Source organism: Eleutherodactylus coqui, chromosome 11 (genome assembly GCF_035609145.1).
Source record: "Eleutherodactylus coqui strain aEleCoq1 chromosome 11, aEleCoq1.hap1, whole genome shotgun sequence".
In the NCBI taxonomy this organism is placed as follows: Eukaryota; Metazoa; Chordata; class Amphibia; order Anura; family Eleutherodactylidae; genus Eleutherodactylus; species Eleutherodactylus coqui.
Genome location: NC_089847.1, coordinates 130,794,390 through 130,819,791, shown reverse-complemented (window position 1 = coordinate 130,819,791; position 25,402 = coordinate 130,794,390). Strand labels below are relative to the sequence as shown.

Below are 25,402 nucleotides of genomic sequence, written 5' to 3'. Positions count from 1 at the left end.
TGTCACAGAACGTGAGGGTAGCAGAGTTATTATAACTCTTGGAGAGCAGGTATTTTTTTTCCCAATTAAGGAAAGCAAATGGCGAACCCAGCAGTAAAGCGTAGCTGGGTGCGTATGATTTAGCAATGTTTTTCACGCAGCTCACACGTCTCCACAGGCGTAAGGACGGACACAGGCTGGACAAATAGATTTGTTTTCAGTTTTTTCCCACCAACAGGCAGCACTGCGTATATTCAATGAACCTGAGAAGTTTAATAACTGTGCTGTGTCCCTGCTAATGTGTCACAGAACGTGAGGGTAGCAGAGTTATTAACTGTGGCAGAGCAGGTATTTTTTTTCCCAATTAAGGAAAGCAAATGGCGAAACCAGCAGTAAAGCGTAGCTGGGTGCGTATGATTTAGCAATGTTTTTCACGCAGCTCACACGTCTCCACAGGCGTAAGGACGGACAGAGGCTGGACAAATAGATTTGTTTTCAGTTTTTTCCCACCAACAGGCAGCACTGCGTATATTCAATGAACCTGAGAAGTTTAATAACTGTGCTGTGTCCCTGCTTATGTGTCACAGAACGTGAGGGTAGCAGAGTTATTATAACTCTTGGAGAGCAGGTATTTTTTTCCCAATTAAGGAAAGCAAATGGCGAACCCAGCAGTAAAGCGTAGCTGGGTGCGTATGATTTAGCAATGTTTTTCACGCAGCTCACACGTCTCCACAGGCGTAAGGACGGACACAGGCTGGACAAATAGATTTGTTTTCAGTTTTTTCCCACCAACAGGCAGCACTGCGTATATTCAATGAACCTGAGAAGTTTAATAACTGTGCTGTGTCCCTGCTAATGTGTCACAGAACGTGAGGGTAGCAGAGTTATTAACTGTGGCAGAGCAGGTATTTTTTTTCCCAATTAAGGAAAGCAAATGGCGAAACCAGCAGTAAAGCGTAGCTGGGTGCGTATGATTTAGCAATGTTTTTCACGCAGCTCACACGTCTCCACAGGCGTAAGGACGGACAGAGGCTGGACAAATAGATTTGTTTTCAGTTTTTTCCCACCAACAGGCAGCACTGCGTATATTCAATGAACCTGAGAAGTTTAATAACTGTGCTGTGTCCCTGCTTATGTGTCACAGAACGTGAGGGTAGCAGAGTTATTATAACTCTTGGAGAGCAGGTATTTTTTTTCCCAATTAAGGAAAGCAAATGGCGAACCCAGCAGTAAAGCGTAGCTGGGTGCGTATGATTTAGCAATGTTTTTCACGCAGCTCACACGTCTCCACAGGCGTAAGGACGGACACAGGCTGGACAAATAGATTTGTTTTCAGTTTTTTCCCACCAACAGGCAGCACTGCGTATATTCAATGAACCTGAGAAGTTTAATAACTGTGCTGTGTCCCTGCTTATGTGTCACAGAACGTGAGGGTAGCAGAGTTATTATAACTCTTGGAGAGCAGGTATTTTTTTTCCCAATTAAGGAAAGCAAATGGCGAACCCAGCAGTAAAGCGTAGCTGGCTGCGTATGATTTAGCAATGTTTTTCACGCAGCTCACACGTGTCCACCGCCCGTAAGGACGGACAGAGGCTGGACAAATAGATTTGTTTTCAGTTTTTTCCCACCAACAGGCAGCACTGCGTATATTCTATGAATAATAACTGTGTTGTGGCCCTGCCTATACAATTCTTTCCCTGCAGTATCAATGGAGGGTGGAATGCTCTGCAGAGGCGATTTTGAGAAGCCCAAAAAAAATGCAGCACAGCCAACAGCAGCCTGGACAGTACTGCACACGGATAAATATGGCCCTAGAAAGGACCGTTGAGGTTCTTGAAGGCTACACTCACTCCTAACACTCTCCCTGCCTATGCAGCACTTCTGTCCCTAATGCCAGGTGCAACGGTCTGCAGAGGCGATTTTGAGAAAAAAAAAAATCCCACTGCTAACAGCAGCCAACACACAGCTATCAGTGGCCCTAATAAGGACCTTTGGGGGGTCTTGAAGCCTACACTAACTACCAATTCTTTCCCTACAGCAGCTCCGGTATAAACAGCACTGTCCCTCATCTAACTCACACCGCATCTGAGGCGAGCCGCGGGAGGGGCCGACTTTTATATTAGGCGAACACCTGATCTCGCCAGCCACTCACAGCAGGGGGGTGGTATAGGGCTTAAACGTTGCAGGGGGAAGTTGTAATGCCTTCCCTGTCTTTCAATTGGCCAGAAAAGCGCGCTAACGTCTCAGGGAAGGAAGTGAAAGTAACCAGAACACCGCATGGTGTTCGTCACGAATAACGAACATCCCGAACACCCTAATATTCGCACGAATATCAAGCTCGGACGAACGCGTTCGCTCATCTCTACCTATAACAAATAAATGCCGTTTTTATGAATGAACGCTATAGTAACAATGGGAGGATACTGAGGGTGACGTATCAAACATTTGATTACTATGCATTGTACCACGTGACCGCAAGATGGCTCCGACAAGTGGCGTCTGCTGGTTCATGTGAGTGTAAATTGTATAAATGTATGTGTGTTAAGTATCTACGTTATGCTTGAAGAGGGCGGCTGAGACCGCCGAAACGCGTAGTTAACGTCTATAATAAAAATATAATTATATTATATGGGCATTTGGGTCCGTTAATATCCTGGGAATCCGCGAGCGCCGGGGCTCTTTTTCGTTTTGGGAACGTGTGCATACAAACAGACGGAATTGGGCTGTCTCCCCGATGATCGCTCTCCGGTGAACACCGGATAGGAAACCGCAGGATAATAATACAAGCGAACAAGGACATAGCTGCCGGTGGATCCTCTGGGCAGAGGATCACACCGAGCACCAGGTGAGTGCTTTCAGTATCCAGCTGAAAATTTGATTTTGCTTGACCGAGCAGGCGCTGATTTTGTTTTGTTTTATTTATATAAGAAAGAAAGCAAGAAATACAGTAGTCCTTTCAACTATAGTTTGTGAGTGTTATGGAGCCAGGGTAGAACTCTACCTCTTTTCACCTGGAGAGGATCGCCATATTGCCACCATGAAGGTAGGGTGGTGGAGGCCCTTGGGCAGACACCAATGTGCCTTGCCTATAATTCGTCCCTAGCAGCTGCTATGGATAGTGATTGCCATTGTTGCAGCAAACCATATATGTCAAACAAGCAAAATAGTACAATTGTGTAAAAAAAAAAAGTACAATATACTGGTTGAGGCTTTTCAATTTTACGTTTTTTTATATGTTTCAGTGTGTGGTTATAGCTTTTTTCCCCCCTTTTATTCCAAAGGTATATCATACTTTGATTCATCTAGAACTTTTTGGTGAACTGGTTTTCCAGATGAACGGAGCAATCATAGAACATTTCGAAATTCATAACCACATTATAGTCAATCAAACATTGATCTCAAGTATTGTTCCCTACATTGCACCTGAATATTCACAGTTGCTTGACGCAGAAGCCATTATCATCAATGAAAGTTTAATTCAGTGGAAAACTATCAACAATGAGGTAATGTGTCATCATCATGAAACTTTGTGAGTTAAGTTTTGACATTTCTTTAGTGAATCTGAACGAATAAATGAAATCCACAAGAACTAACTCTAATGCTTTAACCCACAGTATTCCTAATGGGGTCATTTAATCTTAAGTTCCATTTACACAGGACGAATGTCACACAAACAATATCTGACAATCGTCCCCGCACATACTGGCTGCTGTGCTGTCACACAGGAGCAGGTATCACTGGGTCTCTGACAGAGCAGCCAGTGGGGGGGGGGGGCAGCTGGAGGAGATTTCTCTCCTCTCTCTCCACCGCCCCTCTCCATTGACTTACCGTATATTCCGGCGTATAAGGTGACCCCCCAACTGTCACCTTATACGCCGGGAATACAGTGGAGCAAAAAAAAAAAATCATTACTCACCTTCCCCGGCGTTCTGCGGCACTGCTGCAGGCTGTTGCTCCCTCCTGGTCCCCGGCAGAGCATTGCTTTCTGGACGCAGGGCCGTCAGCCAATCACAGCCATTCAATGACATCATTGAATGGCTGTGATTGGCTAAAACACACGTGCCTTTAGTCAATCACAGCCATTCAATGATGTCATTGAATGGCTGTGATTGGCTGACAGCGTGTGTTAGCCAATCACAGTATTAGTTTTCTGGAGGCGGAGATTTCAAGCCCTGCGTCCAGAAAGCAATGCTCTGCCGGGGACCAGGAGGGAGCGACAGCCTGCAGCAGCGCCGCAGAACGCCGGGGGAGGGGAGTAATGATTTTTTTTTTGACAATTTCTTTTTTTTGTATTACCAGCGTATAAGACGACCCTCGACTTCAGAGCAGATTTTTCGGGGTTCAAAAGTCACCTTATACGCCGGTATATACGGTAACACGATGGCCGTTCAATACTGAATGGCTGCTATTTACACGACTGCTTGCATTCATATACCAACCATCTGTTGCCCTTCCAGTCTAATTTATTAACGTAATAACTCCAACACTCCATGTTGGTTCAAGTGGGGTCGGCCACAGCTTTTATTACATTCCATGTTGGTTTAAGTCATATAGGCCACAGCTTTTACTAACATTTTTCATGCTTTATACCGTATTTTCCAACAATCCTTAACATTGTAACCGACTTTGATAAAACCAGCTGAAACCCATGCTTATGCAGCGTGCTTGAAGACCCGTACTTCCAAACCGTAAAATGCTGGCATGGAAAAACCGCCTTGACCAGCCAGCTGTGACAACTTTCCATATGACCCAAAACTTCTCCCATAAGCTGCTAGACCAACAACTTCACCCCCCTGTAAGGGTGGACGGGCAGGCCTTTTCAATCTTGACCTGATGCTCCCTGTCTTCCTTGTTTGTCTCCCGCTCTCATTGTGATGTCATCCTCCTCCCTTTTTCTTGTACCAGAAAAAACCCAGGCGTCCAGCTCTTCACCTTTGAAAGGCACAGTCATCAAAAACACCAGCTGTCACTGGCAACTTTGGTATGCCCTTTGCTGCCTTTCATGAACGATTATCATTCAGGATCATTGCTCATCGTTATTCTGTATAAAATCCTGAACGATGATCGTTCAGTGTAAATAGCAGCCGTTCAGTACTGAACGGCCATTGTTTTAAGAGAATGGAGAGGGGCAGGGGAGAGCATAGAAGCGAGTACATGCGGGGATGAGTGTCGGGGATGAGGTCGCCTGCACATAGTCTGAAAGTAATGCAAATGTTATCCAAACTCTTGTCTACAACTGGTGGATGAATATGTATTTTAAAAGGCAGGCCTGTGCTTTAATCACTGCCTGTGAAGCATCTTTGGAAGTCTGCTGGGGCTACCGTACACATCTGCAGGACAATAGCAGTCTCTCTGTAGCAGCCTCTCTAGCTGTAGTCCCTGCAGCTTTGTTCTATCAACAATGTCAGTTCTGATTATGAGGCTGAACTTCTCAGTTCAGGCTTCCTCCTTTCTCGTGTCACTAGTACTCTCTAATAGGCACAAAATTTCTAGAACACATTGCAGTGGCCGAGCACAGATCTTTGTGGGGAAGTTGCGGGGAAATAAAATTATTCTCAATGATGGCTCTACAGTCCCATTCCGTAGCGTTTAGATGCGCCCTGGCCCGGCTATGTACAGTGGCAAGTAGAGATAACTGTAACAATTGCTTTAATAACATAAACAGGCATACAGTTTACTCCACACTTGCAAAGATTTCAAAACCTAATTCCAACTTTGTATCTTAAAATTAGTTGTAATTCCAATAGTTTAGCGATTAACAGCCAACACATGTACCAATTTCTCTCTCCTTCTCTCTGTTCTAGAAGATGCATCCATCAGTCTAAGTTATCTGAGAGTTCTTCTGTAAGATTATAACTTGTAAAGACTTTCTCTTTGAGCTTCAAGGGTTCTGCCCTGTCTGTGATTCTTCTTCCAGCAGGGATGAAAAAGACTCCATTCTGGCCTACGTAGCTTGAGCCCAGCCCGCTCTACTTGAACTCTTCTTTAGTTCCACACACATACACCTCTCCTCCTCTGTTATCTTAAGCTCCTTCTGTCACCCCATGCTCTGGATTTTTATAGTTGCACTCACAAGCAAACCCGAGCTATAGGTGAGCTACCTAGCCAATCCTAGGCCTGCTTAGGGTAACTGGCAAGACACATAAGATTAGGATAATACAGACACCAGACAAATGACCTAGCATTGACCCAGTCACAGCCAATACACATAACAACACAGTCTATCACATCCAACTGTATAAACACATAAGCACACCACAGGAGACAGATATTGAAGTGCTGTAGGGCCCTACTCTGGGGCTCTACTGTTCCCCCCTACCCAAAGGAAGCCGATCCCAACACTCTCTATAAAACAGAAAATATGGCTGAGGTGAGAATCCCCCAGTGTACTAACCCATATAAACATCCTCTAACAAATCCAGTAATGAGTGGTTTTACCAAATTCAATAAAGAAGTGTTGAGGGAAATTAATAATCTTCTAGATAAGACTGGTGAGGGCATGGCTTAACCATATCTCTCTACCCCCTCTGGTCACCTTTGACAGTCAGCTTCCCATTTCCAGTGACAGAATTTAAATTGCAGCAACATGTAGAATTTATAGGACTGGCCAGTACCTTTTTGAAAATGCTCAGCTTACACTATGGGGCCCTTACATAATTCTTCTCTCAAAAGCCTGAAATAAAGAGACGCACTGATACTGACGCATATAAAGAAATGGGTGTCTTGCTAGGTTATGGGTAGGAGTGGGATAACCTTCACTGCCTTCCCCTTCGACTTGGAAACAGCACTTATTGTCTACAAACTTACAGACGTGACTAAATAAATAAAAATAAAATGGGAATGTGCACAGAGAAGCTATACGCAGGTACAAAAGCAGACACTGGTATAAAAATTGTAGGAACTGTTTCTCCCAGCTAATGACATACCTCCTGTACTCTCTCTCTCTTTCTTACACTACACCACCCACATAGACTCTTACAATTAATTATGTACATTTTATACATAAGGGTAGCATTATACTTCACCTTCTGCACATTTTCTTTAAAACAGTTTCAAGCAACTCTATAAACTTAACCAGGTCAGGACATTTTTAATTTACCATTACCTATTTCAAGAAACATTATTTTCAGTACAGTATCACGTGAAAAAAGATGTAGAAAATAGCTTTATCACAAACATTTTTCTAAATATTGTCCTGCAAACAACTTTTCCAATTAAACGGCACAAAATAGCATCAATGTCTCTGCATCGGCAAGCAAATAATGTTTGCTGGTGAAAGGAACCAGCCCAGAAAACAAAACAGAGTTCCCTTTCCAGCCAAACAAATGAAAATATGCCTCACATAACATGGGAACCCATTAAAAGTCTCTCTTAATTTAGCAATGCTCAACCTAAAAGGAAGTCCATGATTCAAACACAAAAAAAAAATTACAATTAAAAATCTCACACTTTTAAGGAGTTTCTGTAAACATTGGAAAAAGAATTTTAGTAAGTCCTTCTAGAACCAAGATGATCCCAGGGAACTTCGGGCTCTTCTTCCTTCTCAGAAGTGAAACCCGTGGGCTTTTAGTTACTTGCAAAAGAGCTAATCCCTATAGAGGAACATAAAGAATGGCTGGGCCATGGAAGTCTCCACCAATAATGTCTCTCTCTCCCTCAGGGACATTGTCCTCAGTAGATTGGTATACAAACGAAAAATTGTAGTAAGGATACACCACCATGTAGGGCCACAAATGTTCAGGAATATAACAAAGGGCCTCTGTGTTATTACGGTGGATCAAGGTCCAATGGGGATAATGTGAACGGACAGGTCCTGTGGGGGCTAGGGATCCGACAACAGACTCCACATACCATGGCTTTTCCTTAACAGGGGTAACCATTTCAACTGGGGTCTTGGGAAATGTTGAAGTAGGTGAAGGACAGGGCTGGGCTCAGAAACCCCTGTACACCCATGGCTGATTCTCAGCGGGTCTCTCCATAACAGAAGCTGAGACAGCAACCTCTTCTTGATGGGGATTTCTTACACCAATAGTCACAGACTGGATCTCAGCTGACCACAGCGGTCTCAGAGGTGGCTTTCCCCATGGTAGGAGCTCTGTTCGCCTCTAAGTGAGCAGGTGGATTATATCCGGTTTCTTCCTCCAAAGTCCTTCACAGAAATAGACTAATTAAAATATACCTTTTATTTATAACTTGATAAAACTTTTCTTTGAGACATGGGCTAAACAGAATAGACAGTGAAAAGTCAATGGGACATTTTGCAAGCAATATTATCTTTCTGAGCTTTACTATGTCTAGAGGTGTATTATTCACATCTAGTACATACTAATTTGAATCCTTACCATCTTACATCCTGAAAGATTGCCGGTTTACGCCTGATATCTTGTTCTTACTCTGAGACTGTAGTTCTCAGATATTAAGGATTCTCCTATCAAAGTGTCAATATCCAATGAAGGACTTTTTCTCAAGTCCCATTGACTTTTCACTGTCTATTCACGAAACATAGATAGTAGTTTTCGTACTTAAGTCGCGGTTGCGCCACCTGTCTACTCAGGCTTCTATCCTTTGGACCAACTCTGACTTATATGTCCTCTGCCTCTTTTCGTTTGTTTGTTTGTCTGTTTAGACCACGTCTCAAAGAAAAGTTTTATCAAGTTATAAATAAAAGCTATATTTTAATTAGTCTATTTCTGTGAAGGGCTTTAAATTTCTACTACTTAGACATACTTCTGCCTCTGTGATTCCTTCCTCCAAAGTCGGGGCATAATTGGAACAGCAGTGGCAGCAGCACACACTCCCTCCCTGGCAGGAACCTCCTCAACCGGAAGGGCCAACGCCGGCTTAACTGTAGCCATTAGCTCCACCACCTCTTTCTTATCCGCAAACAGACAGCGGGGCTTCGGTGGCGGATAGCTAGCAGGCACGTTTTTTGCAGACATCGTGCAGCTAGCTGTTGTCTTACAGCTTCTCTCAGTTCTTCTCACTTGCTCCATGCTCTCCACCTCCCCCTCTGGGTAGACTCCACCCAGGAAAAAGTCTCTGTAAAACTCTCATCATTCACTTCAATTGTGGAGTCTTGCCCCCCTACTTTTTTCTCACCACTGGCGGGCTTTTCTTTGACAGCAAAGTTTTATGGGTCTTTTTCAGGTGATGAAGAAGGCGAGTCAGCGCTATCTTGAGACACTATGGCAAAGCTTGAATTTTCCTGTGCTTTGCTGCCATCTTGTATGGCCAAATCACCCAGTAGCAACACACAGTCCTCTCACAACACATGGGGTATCTTAGCAGCCATTGTCTCAATAAAAATTTCATTTGTAATCCACAGTTTGGGGTAGCAAACGTGCATTTCTGCATACTTTGATGTGGCAGGCATGGAGGTATCATCCTATTCGTGATGCCACGATTTGTGGCAGCCAAGCGCAGACCTTTGTGGAAAGACAGCGGAGAAATAAGTTAGTTGTCAATGCTGTCTCTATCATCTCATTCCGTAGTGTCTAGACGCAACCTCGCCAGGCTGCGCGCAGTGGCAAGTAGAGTTAACAGCAAAAATAGCGAGTAAATTGAATTGTTCTTGCGACACCAGTACGTTTGAGTGGTCGGTCAAAAATAAAGAGCCCACACCAGCTTTGATAACGTAAACCCTGTTATCTTAAGTCCACCCTCTCAGCCCATTCCCTGGATTTTAATAGTTGCACTCAGAACCTAACCCAAGCTATGGGTGAGCTACCTAGCCAATCCTTGGCCTGCTTAGGGTAACTAACAAGACACATCAGATTAGGATAACACAGACACCAGACAAATGATCTAGCATTGACCCAGACAGAGCCAATACACATAACACACGGACTATCACATCCCACAGTACAAACACATAAACACACCATAGGAGACAGATATTGAAGTGCTGGAGGGCCCCCTATTCTGGGGCACCACAGGGCACATCTCACACGTGTCTCTCAGCTGACTCCTCACTCCCCTGGCATCTCACTCTCCCTGTAATGCAGTCTCTCAAGGCTAAGCACCACTTAGATCACTCTCCAGCTTACTTCTCCCACACTTGGTCACTGGCTTCTATGATTCTGGTGATGTTATTGTCCTTCTTCTTGCGGGGTTGTAGTAATTCAGCTCGGTTTTTGCTAGCTGCAAAAGTCTGAGCCTCTGAGATTATAGGAACTGGCCTTTAGGAATCCCTTTACAGAGTAAACCATGGTAACAAAACCTGCTGCATCACATGACCGTTGCGTGGTGGCGTTGCGTGGTGGCGTCACGCTATGCGCATACGTCATCACTAGAGATGAGCGAACACCAAAATGTTCGGGTGTTCGTTATTCGGAACGAACTTCCCGCGATGTTCGAGGGTTCGTTTCGAACAACGAACCCCATTGAAGTCAATGGGCGACCAGAGCATTTTTGTATTTCGCCGATGCTCGCTAAGGTTTTCATGTGTGAAAATCTGGGCAATTCAAGAAAGTGATGGGAACGACACAGCAACGGATAGGGCAGGCGAGGGGCTACATGTTGGGCTGCATCTCAAGTTCACAGGTCCCACTATTAAGCCACAATACCGGCAAGAGTGGGCCCCCCCCCCTCCCAACAACTTTTACTTCTGAAAAGCCCTCATTAGCATGGCATACCTTTGCTGAGCACCACACTACCTCCAACAAAGCACAATCACTGCCTGCATGACACTCCACTGACACTTCTCCTGGGTTACATGCTGCCCAACCGCCCCCCCCCTCCCCCCCACAGCGCACACCAAAGTGTCCCTGGGCAGCCTTCAGCTGCCCTCATGCCACACCACGCTCATGTCTATTTAGAATTGCGTCTGCCATGACGAGGGACCGCAGGCACACACTGCAGAGGTTGGCACGGCTAGGCAGTGACCCTCTTTAAAAGTGGCGGAGCGATAGCCCACAATGCTGTACAGAAGCAATGAGAAATAGAATCCTGTGTCACCGCCATCAGGAGCTGCACACGTGGGCATAGCAATGGGGAACCTATGTGCCACACACTATTCATTCTGTCAAGGTGTCTGCATGCCCCAGTCAGACCGGGCTTTTTAATTCATAGACACAGGCAGGTACAACTCCCTATTGTGAAGTCCCTGTTGACCCACAGCATGGGTGGCTCCCTGGAACCCACCGGCGGTACATAAAAATATCCCATTGCATTGCCCAACACAGCTGAGGTAGTAATGTCGTGCTTAATGCAGGTGGGCTTTGGCCCACACTGCATGCCCCAGTCTGACTGGGGTTCTTTATAAGTGTACAGATGTAGTAAAAACTCCGTGTGCACCTACAGCATGGGTGGGTGCCAGGAAGCCACCGGCGGTACATAGAAATATCCCATTGCATTGCCCAACACAGCTGAGGTAGTAATGTTGTGCTTAACCCTTTCCAATCCAATTTGTATATGGTTTTCCTAGGGGGCTTACTCTTTTTCTGCCGTTATACAACGGCGCTATATGCTGGCTAAAGCCAGTACTGCATGAGCTGACACATAGGATAGGCTCCGACAACAGAGAGGCTGGCAATATACAGTAAGAGAACCCGGACGGACGTCTACCAACAACGGAGCTGTACAGCCTTAAACCCTAATGTCTTCACAGGTCACACAGTGGACTGGAAAGGGTTAATGCAGGTGAGTTTCGGCCCACACTGCATGCCCCAGTCAGACTGGGTTTCTTTATAAGTGGAAACAGATGCATTTATAATTCCCTGTGGACCCACAGCATGGGTGGGTGCCAGGAAGCCACCGGCGGTACATAGAAATATCCCATTGCATTGCCCAACACAGCTGAGGTAGTAATGTCGTGCGTAATACAGGTGGGCTTCGGCCCACACTGCATGCCCCAGTCTGACCGGGGTTCTTTACAAGTGGACACATGTAGGTTAAACTCCCTGTGGACCCACTGCCTGGGTGGGTGCCAGGAAGCCACCGGCGGTACATAGAAATATCCCATTGCATTGCCCAACACAGCTGAGGTAGTAATGTCGTGCGTAATACAGGTGGGCTTGGGCCCACACTGCATGCCCCAGTCAGACTGGGGTTCTTTAGAAGTGTACAGATGTATTAAAAACTCCGTGTGCACCTACAGCATGGGTGGCTCCCTGGAACCCACCGGCGGTACATAAAAATATCCCATTGCATTGCCCAACACAGCTGAGGTAGTAATGTCGTGCTTAATGCAGGTGGGCTTCGGCCCACACTGCATGCCCCAGTCAGACTGGGGTTCTTTAGAAGTGGACACATGTAGGTTAAACTCCCTGTGGACCCACTGCCTGGGTGGGTGCCAGGAAGCCACCGGCGGTACATAGAAATATCCCATTGCATTGCCCAACACAGCTGAGGTAGTAATGTCGTGCGTAATACAGGTGGGCTTCGGCCCACACTGCATGCCCCAGTCAGACTGGGGTTCTTTAGAAGTGGACACATGTATTAAAAACTCCGTGTGCACCTACAGCATGGGTGGCTCCCTGGAACCCACCGGCGGTACATAAAAATATCCCATTGCATTGCCCAACACAGCTGAGGTAGTAATGTCGTGCTTAATGCAGGTGGGCTTCGGCCCACACTGCATGCCCCAGTCAGACTGGGGTTCTTTAGAAGTGGACACATGTAGGTTAAACTCCCTGTGGACCCACTGCCTGGGTGGGTGCCAGGAAGCCACCGGCGGTACATAGAAATATCCCATTGCATTGCCCAACACAGCTGAGGTAGTAATGTCGTGCGTAATACAGGTGGGCTTCGGCCCACACTGCATGCCCCAGTCAGACTGGGGTTCTTTAGAAGTGGACACATGTATTAAAAACTCCGTGTGCACCTACAGCATGGGTGGCTCCCTGGAACCCACCGGCGGTACATAAAAATATCCCATTGCATTGCCCAACACAGCTGAGGTAACGTCAGCTGTAATGCAGGTGGGCTAAAAATTAATTTGATTACACTGTAGGCGAGGGCTCACAAAAATTGCTGTATCAACAGTACTAATGTACATCCCAAAAATTGGCCATGGCCAGCCAAGAGGGCAGGTGAAACCCATTAATCGCTTTGGTTAATGTGGCTTAAGTGGTAACTAGGCCTGGAGGCAGCCCAGTGTAACGAAAAATTGGTTCAAGTTAAAGTTCCAACGCTTTTAAGCGCATTGAAACTTATAAAAATTGTTCAGAAAAATTATTTGAGTGAGCCTTGTGGCCCTAAGAAAAATTGCCCGTTCAGCGTGATTACGTGAGGTTTCAGGAGGAGGAGCAGGAGGAGGAGGAGGAATATTATACACAGATTGATGAAGCAGAAATGTCCCCGTTTTGGATGGTGAGAGAGAACGTAGCTTCCATCCGCGGGTGCAGCCTACGTATTGCTTACGTATCGCTGCTGTCCGCTGGTGGAGAACAGAAGTCTGGCGAAATCCAGCCTTTGTTCATCTTGATGAGCGTTAGCCTGTCGGCACTGTCGGTTGACAAGCGGCTACGCTTATCTGTGATGATTCCCCCAGCCGCACTAAACACCCTCTCCGACAAGACGCTAGCCGCAGGACAAGCAAGCACCTCCAGGGCATACAGCGCTAGTTCAGGCCACGTGTCCAGCTTCAACACCCAGTAGTTGTAGGGGGCAGAGGCGTCACCAAGGATGGTCGTGCGATCCGCTACGTACTCCCTCACCATCCTTTTACAGTGCTCCCGCCGACTCAGCCGTGACTGGGGAGCGGTGACACAGTCTTGGTGGGGAGCCATAAAGCTGGCCAGGCCCTTAAAGACTGTTGCACTGCCTGGGATGTACATGCTGCTCGATCTACGCACATCCCCTGCTACCTTGCCCTCGGTACTGCGCCTTCTGCCACTAGCGCTGTCGGCTGGGAATTTTACCATCAGCTTGTCCGCAAGGGTCCTGTGGTATAGCAACACTCTCGAACCCCTTTCCTCTTCGGGAATCAGAGTGGGCAGGTTCTCCTTATACCGTGGATCGAGCAGTGTGTACACCCAGTAATCCGTCGTGGCCAGAATGCGTGCAACGCGAGGGTCACGAGAAAGGCATCCTAACATGAAGTCAGCCATGTGTGCTAGGGTACCAGTACGTAACACATGGCTGTCTTCACTAGGAAGATCACTTTCAGGATCCTCCTCCTCCTCCTCCTCCTCCTCCTCCTCAGGCCATACACGCTGAAAGGATGACAGGCAATCAGCCGGTGTACCGTCAGCAGCGGCCCAAGCTGTCTCTTCCCCCTCCTCCTCATCCTCCTCATGCTCCTCCTCCTCCTCCTGTACGCGCTGAGAAATAGACAGGAGGGTGCCCCTGACTATCCAGCGGCATACTGTCTTCCCCCGCCCCCGTTTCCGAGCGCAAAGCAGCTGCCTTTATGGTTTGCAGGGAATTTCTCAAGATGCATAGCAGAGGAATGGTGACGCTAATGATTGTAGCATCGCCGCTCACCACCTGGGTAGACTCCTCAAAATTACCAAGGACATGGCAGATGTCTGCCAACCAGGCCCACTCTTCTGAAAGGAATTGAGGAGGCTGACTCCCACTGCGCCGCCCATGTTGGAGTTGGTATTCGACTATAGCTCTACGTTGTTCATAGAGCCTGGCCAACATGTGGAGCGTAGAGTTCCACCATGTGGGCACGTCGCACAGCAGTCGGTGCACTGGCAGATTAAACCGATGTTGCAGGGTGCACAGGGTGGCAGCGTCCGTGTGGGACTTGCGGAAATGTGCGCAGAGCCGGCGCGCCTTTACGAGCAGGTCTGACAAGCGTGGGTAGCTTTTCAGAAAGCGCTGAACCACCAAATTAAAGACGTGGGCCAGGCATGGCACGTGCGTGAGGCTGCCGAGCTGCAGAGCCGCCACCAGGTTACGGCCGTTGTCACACACGACCATGCCCGGTTGGAGGCTCAGCGGCGCAATCCAGCGGTCGGTCTGCTGTGTCAGACCCTGCAGCAGTTCGTGGGCCGTGTGCCTCTTATCGCCTAAGCTGAGTAGTTTCAGCACGGCCTGCTGACGCTTGCCCACCGCTGTGCTGCCACACCGCGCGACACCGACTGCTGGCGACATGCTGCTGCTAACACATCTTGATTGCGAGACAGAGGAGGAGGAGGAGGAGGAGGAGGGTGCTTTAGTGGAGGAAGCATACACCTCCGCAGATACCACCACCGAGCTGGGGCCCGCAATTCTGGGGGTGGGTAGGACATGAGCGGTCCCAGGCTCTGACTCTGTCCCAGCCTCCACTAAATTCACCCAATGTGCCGTCAGGGAGATGTAGTGGCCCTGCCCACCTGTGCTTGTCCACGTGTCCGTAGTTAAGTGGACTGTGGCAGTAACCGCGTTGGTGAGGGCGCGTACAATGTTGCGGGAGACGTGGTCGTGCAGGGCTGGGACGGCACATCGGGAAAAGTAGTGGCGACTGGGAACTGAGTAGCGCGGGGCCGCCGCCTCCATGATACTTTTGAAGGACTCCGTTTCCACAACCCTATACGGCAGCATCTCAAGGCTGATGAATTTTGCTATGCGGACGGTTAACGTTTGAGCGTGCGGGTGCGTGGCGGCGTACTTGCGCTTGCGCTCCAACAGTTGCGCAAGCGACGGCTGGACGGTGCACTGAACTACACTGCTGGATGGGGCCGAGGACAGCGGAGGTGAGGGTGTGGGTGCAGGCCAGGAGACGGTAGTGCCTGTGTCCTGAGAGGGGGGTTGCATCTCAGTGGCAGGTTGGGGCACAGGGGGAGAGGCAGGGGTGCAAACCGGAGGCGCTGAACGGCCTTCGTCCCACCTTGCGGGGTGCTTGGCCATCATATGTCTGCGCATGGTGGTGGTGGTGAGGCTGTTGGTGTTGGCTCCCCGGCTGAGCTTTGCGCGACAAAGGTTGCACACCACTGTTCGTCGGTCGTCAGGCGTCTCTGTGAAAAACTGCCAGACCTTAGAGCACCTCGGCCTCTGCAGGGTGGCATGGCGCGAGGGGGCGCTTTGGGAAACACTTGGTGGATTATTCGGTCTGGCCCTGCCTCTACCCCTGGCCACCGCACTGCCTCTTGCAACCTGCCCTGCTGATGCCCTTGACTCCCCCTCTGAAGACCTGTCCTCCTGAGTAAGCATTGCACACCAGGTGGGGTCAGTCACCTCATCGTCCTGCTGCTCTTCCTCCGAATCCTCTGTGCGCTGCTCCCTCGGACTTACTGCCCTTACTACTACCTCACTGCAAGACAACTGTGTCTGATCGTCATCGTCCTCCTCACCCACAGAAAGTTGTTGAGACAGTTGGCGGAAGTCCCCAGCCTCTTCCCCCGGACCCCGGGAACTTTCGAATGGTTGGGCATCAGTGACGATAAACTCCTCTGGTGGGAAAGGAACCGCTGCTGCCCAATCTAAGCAGGGGCCCGAGAACAGTTCCTGGGAGTGTTCCCGCTCCTGAGCAGGTGTTATTGTAGTGGAGTGAGGAGGCTGGGAGGAAGGAGGAAAGGAGGAGCAGCAGACAGAGGATTCGGATTGGCAGCAGTGGACGGCGCAGAACTGCGGGTAGACGATAGGTTGCTCGAGGCACTTTCTGCCATCCAGGACAGGACCTGCTCACACTGCTCATTTTCTAATAACCGTCTCCCGCGTGGACCCATTAATTGGGCGATGAATGTGGGGACACCAGAAACGTGCCTCTCTCCTAATCGCGCAGCAGTCGGCTGCGACACACCTGGATCAGGAGCTTGGCCTGTGCCCACACCCTGACTTGGCCCTCCACGTCCTCGGCCGCGTCCACGTCCTCTAGGCCTACCCCTACCCCTCAGCATGCTGTATTACCAGTGATTTGATTTCACAGGCAGGAAATAAATTGGCGCAAGACTGCAGGCCAAATATAATTTTTTCCCTTTTTTGAAAACGAAAGGCCCCACTGCCTCTAGTGAATGAATAATCTAAGTTTAATAACTGTGCTGTTTTCCTGCTAATGTGTCACAGAACGTGAGGGTAGCAGAGTTATTAACTGTGGCAGAGCAGGTATTTTTTTCCCAATTAAGGAAAGCAAATGGCGAAGCCAGCAGTAAAACGTAGCTGGGTGCGTCTGATTTTTACAGGTTGCACACGCAGCCGACACGTGTCCACCGGCGTTAGGACGGACAGAGGCAGGACAAATAGAATTATTTTCCGTTTTTTTGCACCAAAAGGCAGCACTGCGTATATTCTATGAACATGAGAAGTTTAATAACTGTGCTGTTTTCCTGCTAATGTGTCACAGAACGTGAGGGTAGCAGAGTTATTAACTGTGGCAGAGCAGGTATTTTTTTTCCCAATTAAGGAAAGCAAATGGCAAAGCCAGGAGTAAAACGTAGCTGGGTGCGTCTGATTTTTACAGGTTGCACACGCAGCCGACACGTGTCCACCGGCGTTAGGACGGACAGAGGCAGGACAAATAGAATTATTTTCCGTTTTTTTGCACCAAAAGGCAGCACTGCGTATATTCTATGAACATGAGAAGTTTAATAACTGTGCTGTTTTCCTGCTAAAGTGTCACAGAACGTGAGGGTAGCAGAGTTATTAACTGTGGCAGAGCAGGTATTTTTTTCCCCAATTAAGGAAAGCAAATGGCAAAGCCAGGAGTAAAACGTAGCTGGGTGCGTCTGATTTTTACAGGTTGCACACGCAGCCGACACGTGTCCACCAGCGTTAGGATGGACAGAGGCAGGACAAATAGAATTATTTTCCGTTTTTTTGCACCAAAAGGCAGCACTGCGTATATTCTATGAACATGAGAAGTTTAATAACTGTGCTGTTTTCCTGCTAATGTGTCACAGAACGTGAGGGTAGCAGAGTTATTAACTGTGGCAGAGCAGGTATTTTTTTTCCCAATTAAGGAAAGCAAATGGCAAAGCCAGGAGTAAAACGTAGCTGGGTGCGTCTGATTTTTACAGGTTGCACACGCAGCCGACACGTGTCCACCGGCGTTAGGACGGACAGAGGCAGGACAAATAGAATTATTTTCCGTTTTTTTGCACCAAAAGGCAGCACTGCGTATATTCTATGAACATGAGAAGTTTAATAACTGTGCTGTTTTCCTGCTAAAGTGTCACAGAACGTGAGGGTAGCAGAGTTATTAACTGTGGCAGAGCAGGTATTTTTTTTCCCAATTAAGGAAAGCAAATGGCAAAGCCAGGAGTAAAACGTAGCTGGGTGCGTCTGATTTTTACAGGTTGCACCCGCAGCCGACACGTGTCCACCGGCGTTAGGACGGACAGAGGCAGGACAAATAGAATTATTTTCCGTTTTTTTGCACCAAAAGGCAGCACTGCGTATATTCAATGAATAATAACTGTGTTGTGGCCCTGCCTATACAATTCTTTCCCTGCAGTATCAATGGAGGGTGCAATGGTCTGCAGAGGCGATTTTGAGAAGCAAAAAAAAATGCAGCACAGCTAACAGCAGCCTGGACAGTACTGCACACGGTTAAATATGGCCCTAGAAAGGACCGTTGAGGTTCTTGAAGGCTACACTCACTCCTAACACTCTCCCTGCCTATGCAGCACTTCTGTCCCTAGTGCCAGGTGCAACGCTCTGCAGAGCCGATTTTGAGAAAAAAAAAATTGCCACTGCTAACAGCAGCCAACACACAGCTATCAGTGGCCCTAATAAGGACCTTTGGGGGGTCTTGAAGCCTACACTAACTACCAATTCTTTCCCTACAGCAGCTCCGGTACAAACAGCACTGTCCCTCATCTAACTCACACGGCATCTGAGGCGAACCGCGGGAGGGGCCGACTTTTATGTTCGGGTGACACCTGATCTTCCCAGCCACTCACAGCAGGGGGGTGGTATAGGGCTTGAATGTCACAGGGGGAAGTTGTAATGCCTTCCCTGTCTTTCAATTGGCCAGAAAAGCGCGCTAACGTCTCAGGGAAGGAAGTGAAAGTAACCAGAACACCGCATGGTGTTCGTTACGAATAACGAACATCCCGAACACCCTAATATTCGCACGAATATCAAGCTCGGAAGAACACGTTCGCTCATCTCTAGTCATCACGCTACTACGACGGAGACGCACAGGAGGATTACCTGACTCGGTGAGGATAGATTTCGGAACGATCAAACACGTCGTTTTGCTATCTGGTCTTACAAGCAAGTACATTCGGGCTTGCGGACCGCTACTATAACATTGAGCGCTATAGGTACTTCACCCTACAGGCGTACAAGCAGCACAGCGTGGTGGAGCTATCCAGTAACCTTGGCGACGATCCTCATGACGTATGATACAAACAATCATGATTGGCTATTAAAGCGACGCTCCCACTGGGAGGCTGGATGATCTAACCCCTATTTAAGATCATAAGGTCTGTGTGTTCATTATGCTGTCAGCCCACCACCAGGACTGACATGCCGCCGTTTTTTTCATTTATTTTGTTCCTATTTTTTGCCTAGCTCTTATCATAGGGCACTAGGACAAATTCAGGGTTATCTCAGCCCAGGTATAGCTCTTCTATTTTGTTACCTAGTTCTGATTATAGGTTACTAGGATCAAATAGGGTTATCTTAGCCCAGACAGAGCTCTAATAGGGACTAGTCAGTGTAATCTCATTCTTTCCCTACTTATTGAAGGTTTTAGCTAGTTCCTTACCAATCAAAACTAAACGGCGTAATTTTGGCCAGGAATTGCAATCCTGGTCTTAAACTGATTCAGGAGAATAGATTTATTTCCATCTTATGTCCATCCTACTCCTCTTTCTTGTATCCTTTATTATTTACATGAAATACGTTAGTTTAAGAATCTATTAGGATACGTGTATTTCTCTAAGCCACTATTCAGTTTATCATCCTTGACTGGAATCACTGTATCTTTGCCCCTGAGGGACCCACCTAGTGGGGGAAACGCGTAGGGTTAATGATTTGCTCAGGTTTCTCGTAATTTGTAATTTTTCACTATCAGGATGACACCTGCGCATTAAGTTTGGAAATATCCAAGACATTTGTCAATTCAAGACTAATAATATAAGGTGGATAAGCGGACTGGCTGCCACTTAACTTGATTAGTCTTTATCCCTTTACTAAAGTGGCACAAATTACAAATTAGAGTACACTTCTCTAATCTTTTCTATCCTTTATAATATATGTATGTGTTTGTTCTTCCTTATTTTAATCACTAATAATAAAAGTTATATTTTAATATTTATTAGTTTTGAGGTCCACGAAGTAAACCCCGTGACACCAATTCCTATTGACTGGAATGTAAGTCGTTTGTGCATTTTTCCACTCAAAATAGAACATACATGATGTGATTCTGACCCGCGAGCGGAAAAATCGCAGCTAATTTCCGCTCGTGGACATGGGATAATCATTTAGTATAGCATGTTCATGGACAGTTATTGCAGTGGAATCTGTGGTGGGTTTCTGGCCGCGGATTCCACTGCGATAATCCATCTGTGGGCATTGGGCCTAAAGAAGCAAATGCTGAAATGACTTAAAGCAAACAGAAACAAACAAGAGAGGTTAGACAAACCACAAACTAGTAAACATAAACTGGACAAGAAAACAAAGTAGCAAAACAGAGACTGGACTGAAATTGGGTACTAGGAACTAGAACAAGGAATACTGGATACAACATATTGTCATAGCTATCAACCGTACTGCTCTGCAGAAATCAAAAGTATTTAAAGTAAAGCTAACCACTCAGACTCTCCTCTCTGTAATGAGTCTGAACAGTGAGGTCCAGTGATCCCCTCTTACAGGTCATAGCAACTGCCCTAGTTATAAAGAGCTGTAAACTCAACTGCACAGGAGAACCTCCAATTCCAGATGGTACTCACATAGCTTACTTTGCAATTGGGCAAATGGAAGAAGATAGTCTATTTGCAAGTAAAAAATGATTAGTGGAATACTTGTCTAGCTTAGGGCAAAAAAACTGGACACTTTTCCAAAATTGTGCTCCCCCCAATGATATTCACCATGTGCCAGTTTGAACAAGATTAAAAAAAATGCTGGATGACATTACCAGGGTTTAGCATCTGAGTAAGGACACTGTAAACCAACATGTTTTGAAACACTTGCAGTTTTCTTCATCAGAGATAGTTGTTCACTACTTTCTCAAAGTGGTTTTTCGACTTACAAAAAAAAAAAACTACTTCCTGCAGTTTTACAGGCACAACAAGCAAGCACAGATGGCTGTTTTAGAATATACATCCCTCCTTAGGACATCACCCAGCAGGAGTGCAAAGTAAGCCAGTCAAAGTACAAGACTTACATGGTAAAATCTTGGAGAAACATAAACACTATGAATTACCCCCACAATTTATTACCAACTCGAAAGGTTCCCAGACCAACTACTGCTGGTGTGACAATCACACAAACACCAGTCATACATACCTGATTCTCTGAAGAAGTAGAACAACACATCTGCTACCGTACCACAATTTATGGAGGTTGGTTGGGACACAACTAGTTGGCTGCCACGAGAATGTCCACGCAGTGCTGGAGAGGCCTATAACATACCTTGCCCTGGGCTCTTTTTGCCCCAATGCCTCTAACACCTCTTTTCTCAATTCTCCTGCCTCCAGGCCAAGTCAGACTGGCTTACCCCTAGGCCTTCAGCCCTTGTCTGGCCTCTCCTCTCTAAAATATCTGCCCTTTTTACACTCCTAAGTCTGCATGCAATTTTGTCTTATTTTCCTAACCTAAAACTTCAGGAATCAGGATATTTAATAGCTATGTGGGAAGTGACAAGTGATCATCAAAATGAAACTGCTCGTCAATTGACTTATTGTAACTTTTAATGAGTAATTAATGGTAATCCACAAAAAAAAGTTAAATCAAGAAAATTCTAATAGGAGTGAAAGAAGTATGAAAGTCATCATTACTTAGTTCACTAAAGAATACATCAAGAGAAATCTGCTTCCTCCCATATGAAGAAGATATGGTCTACGGATTTCTGCCATAATACCTGACTCACCCATATCTATTCTCCTGGGAAGATGAATAAGTGTCCCACCAGTCCATATAGAGGTTTGCTTAGCTAGGAGTGAAGCTGATCTCCATTGTGGTTTCTCCTATCTGTAAGTAGAACGCATAGTTATATATAAAATAATTATATTGTAGGATGAATTTTATACATTATGCAATAGATTTGAACTTGATAATCCCATAGATCGCTCCTTTTTATATAAGAAGAAGACTGTTTCACAGCCTTTTATAGATTCAATGACTGTATATAATAAGGTTACATCCAGTATATATGAATCCTGCATTTTATTTTTATCCCAGCTCTTGCAAAATGTGTGCTGTATACTTTAAGTGAGCAGATTGTGATTTGACATGGTTGTAAATATTTATTTACATATCTGGAAAACTTGCCTTACAACAGTCATTACATTACAGTTGGGAAAAATAAAATCAAGGATTCATATATACTTTTCTCCCCATTATTTTTCACTTGTGAATTGACTACCTATTTTCATCTAACCAATTGAGTGAACACCATCTGTAGCTCCAGGCTACTTCATCTGTGCCGCTGACTTTTTTGTGACGCATTTACAGTTCCTCACCACCAGTACTGATGACTATTTGTGCAAAGTGTCAACAAAAGTCTATGCTAGTTAGTTTGGGCTGTTTTAGATCCTTTGGTCAATTCTTGCAGGTCTACAGCCTGGCTCACGGTGGGTAATATATTTGGGTTGTAGCTACATTCTATTTTGTTCATTTATAGGCGTACTTCTTGGTTTGGAAGAGTGGGGAAGGGTGGTTAAAAGCTCACTTTCATAATGATTGTGTCTGTTCCAGATCCCTTTGTAGTGTTGAGTGAATTGAAACAGTCAAATTCAGTTTCAGGTCAAATTTTGCTAAACGTTGCCTTGGCCAAACCTACTAAAATTCTTCTTCCTTCTTCTTTTTTTTTTTTAAAGAAGATGACAAAGGAAAAAGAGAAGAAGGAGAAGGAAAAGTAGGAGACTAAGGTCAAAATGGGGAAATTAAAAGAGGGAAAATTAATAATTTTTCTCTTCTTTTTCTTCTTTTCTTCAATAACTTTTTGTCGTAAAACAGTTCAAAACTATTAAGATACACTCCTAGATAACTTAATAGTTTTATAAGGGGCTTTATGGCTCTAAGACAATGCGATGCACCAGTTTTATAGGTATTGGTGAAGGTCAAGTACAGTTCAAACTAATTTGGACCAAATGCAACTTTGCAATCTGGTGGAAGTAAACTTCACTCATTACTATCCATGGTGTGTGACCAGGCTCCCAAGCTGACAGTTCTGTGGAATATGTGATTGACATTTTGAAGCCATTGGTTCCTGGATAGAGAAATTAAAGATTTTGCTGTGAAGGAGGTCATCAGAAAAAGTTTTCCCTGATTATTGACAACAGTCTGCATTCGAAGCCTAAGGAAGGCCATGGGGTTTCATGTAGGGAGTGAACTTTCTGAACTAAAAATAATTAAGAGACTATGGTGTCTTTTGTGTCCAGATACCAAAGGCCCGGTGCACAGAACGTTGTCCACCAGGAAGAAGAAAACTTGTACTCAAGGAAAAAAGTTCTTGTTGTTATGGGTGTATACCATGTTTTGAAGGAGAAATATCAAACAATTCTGGTAAGTATTTCTTCTTTTTCTTCTGTTTCCTATCTAAATGTTTTACAAATATCGCATTTATATTGCAGCTGGTCAGCTATTCTTATCCCATTAACCTGTTCCAATCTAGTGTTGGCCCTCATCCGACATTAGGGTTTTCCTGCATAGCTCCGATATCGACAAGGTTAGACACTTGTTTCTAACAGCATATAGGACAGTGCTCCAATGTCGAAAGCTGTTCTGCATATGCATGTTACAGTATGCAGCACAAAAAATTGGTAATAAAATAATTGCAAGGAATCCACAATGCATTTTCCCACCCAATTTAAATAAGATCTGGGGAGTGTGCGGGTTGGATTGGAAGGGGTTAAGCCTCTATGATATCATAGGTCATGGCAGGATATGGAATGAACTCGGGAGTCATACTTAACAGGTGCCGGCTGTTTAAAATCATTGACACCCTCCCTCAGTGGCCTCAATCAGCGATAATGGTGATTGATGACATTTAACCATTTAGATGCTGTGGTCGGTGTTGATTGTGGAATCTAAGCTGCTAGCTGGGAGCTTTGTTACCCCATTGATCTCTCCTTGACTTGATTGTGAGGTGCCGGTAGGGTGCAAAGATAGCAAGGAGCTTAACAAAGGCCCACAGAGTAGCCAAGTATTGAACTGATGCTTATTAAGCCCTGCATGTTTTGTTGTTGCCATATTATGTGATGTTATGAGCTTTTATTTCCTATAGACAGCGAAAAGTGCAGGAGATGTCCCGACCATGAGTGGCCAAATGAGAACAAGACTCAGTGTATTCCCAAACTGGTAGAATTTCTCTCTTACTCTGATGATGTGATATCAGTGATTGTTCTATCCGGATCCATGTTACTTCTTACATTGACTGCTGGAATCTTGAAGATTTTTATTAAATATAAGGACACCCCGATTGTAAAAGCAAATAACAAGAACCTGAGCCTTGTCCTCCTGGTCTCCATCATGTTGAGTTTTCTCTGCGTCTTCTTGTTCCTCGGTCGTCCTGTAGATGGAACCTGCATGTTACGTCAGATCTCTGCTGGAATATTACTCTCAGTATCCGTCTCTTCGTTGCTGGCCAAGACCATAATGGTTTGCATCGCATTTAAAGCCACCAAGCCTGGAAGTGTGTGGAGAAGATGGACTGGAGTAAAGCTTCCCAATTGTGTGCTTCTGATCTGCTCCTCTGTCCAGGTTATTCTCTGTATGAGTTGGGTGACCTTCTCTCCCCCTTTCCAGGAGCTGGACACACACGCTTATAAGGAGAAAATGGTAGTTCAGTGTAATGAAGGGTCAGATCTTTGCTTCTACTCTGTCCTTGGTTACATGGGGATTCTGTCCGCTGTTAGTTTTATTACAGCTTTCTACGCTAGGACATTACCAGACAGTTTTAATGAGGCCAAGTACATCACCTTCAGCATGCTGGTGTTCTGCAGTGTCTGGATAGCCATGATCCCGGCCTATCTCAGCACCAAAGGCAAATACATGGTGGCCATGGAGATATTTGCTATCCTGGCCTGTAATGCTGGACTTTTGTGCTGCATATTTTTCCCTAAATGTTACATCATTCTTTGCAGACCTGAAATAAATACAAAATCCTATATACTGAAGTGCAGAATTCTATGATACTGGGGTGAGGATTATATTGATCATTCTAGAACAGAATTTTATATCCCAGATTTTATGTCAAGTTTGTTTATATCTTGTTTCTGGAGTCTTCTGTAGGCCTTTGGCTGTTCCACTTGAGTTTTTTCTTACCTTTCAGGATTGCCTGTTGTGCTCTTGGAATGATCTTAACAGAATGCCCGCTCCCAGGAAGAATAGAAACAATTGTCCATATGTAGATGAGTTATCTAACTGTCCTGGGGAGGTGGTA

The 25,402-nt window shown here is 45.9% G+C and overlaps 1 protein-coding gene across 1 annotated transcript; it reads left to right on the top strand.

The window, feature by feature from the left end:
• The first annotated feature begins 3,016 nt into the window (after positions 1 to 3,016).
• Positions 3,017 to 25,152, top strand: LOC136581795 (vomeronasal type-2 receptor 26-like). The gene is made up of 4 exons (XM_066582417.1): positions 3,017 to 3,022; positions 3,261 to 3,482; positions 23,400 to 23,523; positions 24,245 to 25,152. The coding sequence occupies exons 1-4, from the start codon at positions 3,017 to 3,019 to the stop codon at positions 25,150 to 25,152; spliced, it is 1,260 nt and encodes a 419-aa protein (XP_066438514.1).
• The last annotated feature ends 250 nt before the right edge of the window (positions 25,153 to 25,402 follow it).